The sequence below is a fragment of the Phaethon lepturus genome, unplaced genomic scaffold (genome assembly GCF_000687285.1).
Source record: "Phaethon lepturus isolate BGI_N335 unplaced genomic scaffold, ASM68728v1 scaffold20414, whole genome shotgun sequence".
Classification (NCBI taxonomy): domain Eukaryota; kingdom Metazoa; phylum Chordata; class Aves; order Phaethontiformes; family Phaethontidae; genus Phaethon; species Phaethon lepturus.
In genome coordinates, this window is record NW_010537229.1 from 4,156 (window position 1) to 4,612 (window position 457).

A 457-nucleotide genomic window follows, 5' to 3' on the forward strand; every position below is an offset into this window, starting at 1 on the left:
GTGGGCTCGCAGGCAGCACGGTGACATTGGGGGTCTGCAGGTGGATGGTGTGGACGGGGACAAGGTGTGCAAGCAGCGGGTGCTGCCTTGCACCTTAGACAAAGCCACGCAGGACCTGGTGTCTCTCATCTTCAGCAGTGACATGTTCCGGGATGCCATGCAGACCATGAATATCGGTAGGAGGTGATGGGTGGCATGGGGTGGGCCTGGGGGCTGCGGCCAGGGGGTGCAGGTGGGAAGGAGAATGGGACAGAGGTGCCAGTGGATTTTAGAGCATTGCCGCTGACAGCCCGGCAGCTGGTGGGACTGCGGACCCCTTATGCCAGGTGCCCGCGTGTGCCCGCGGTGATGCTGGAGGTTACTGGAAGTAGCTGTGGGGCAAGTGGGGTGGATGGGTTCACCCACACCCTCCCCTGTCCCCCCGGCCAGATGTGAAGAAGATGCCGCTGGGGAAGCT

The 457-nt window shown here is 62.8% G+C and overlaps 1 protein-coding gene across 1 annotated transcript in view; it reads left to right on the forward strand.

Annotated features, from left to right (window-relative positions):
• PARP3 (poly (ADP-ribose) polymerase family, member 3) overlaps nt 1–457 on the forward strand; it is a gene marked incomplete at its 3' end in the record, with an annotated part of 5,159 nt that overhangs the window by 1,509 nt on the left and 3,193 nt on the right. Inside the window, exons 5-6 of the mRNA XM_010286439.1 lie at nt 31–176; nt 430–457. The exon at nt 430–457 is cut by the window's right edge and continues 190 nt beyond it. Coding sequence (XP_010284741.1) covers nt 31–176; nt 430–457 — 174 coding nt within the window. The remainder of the gene's footprint in view (nt 1–30; nt 177–429) is intronic.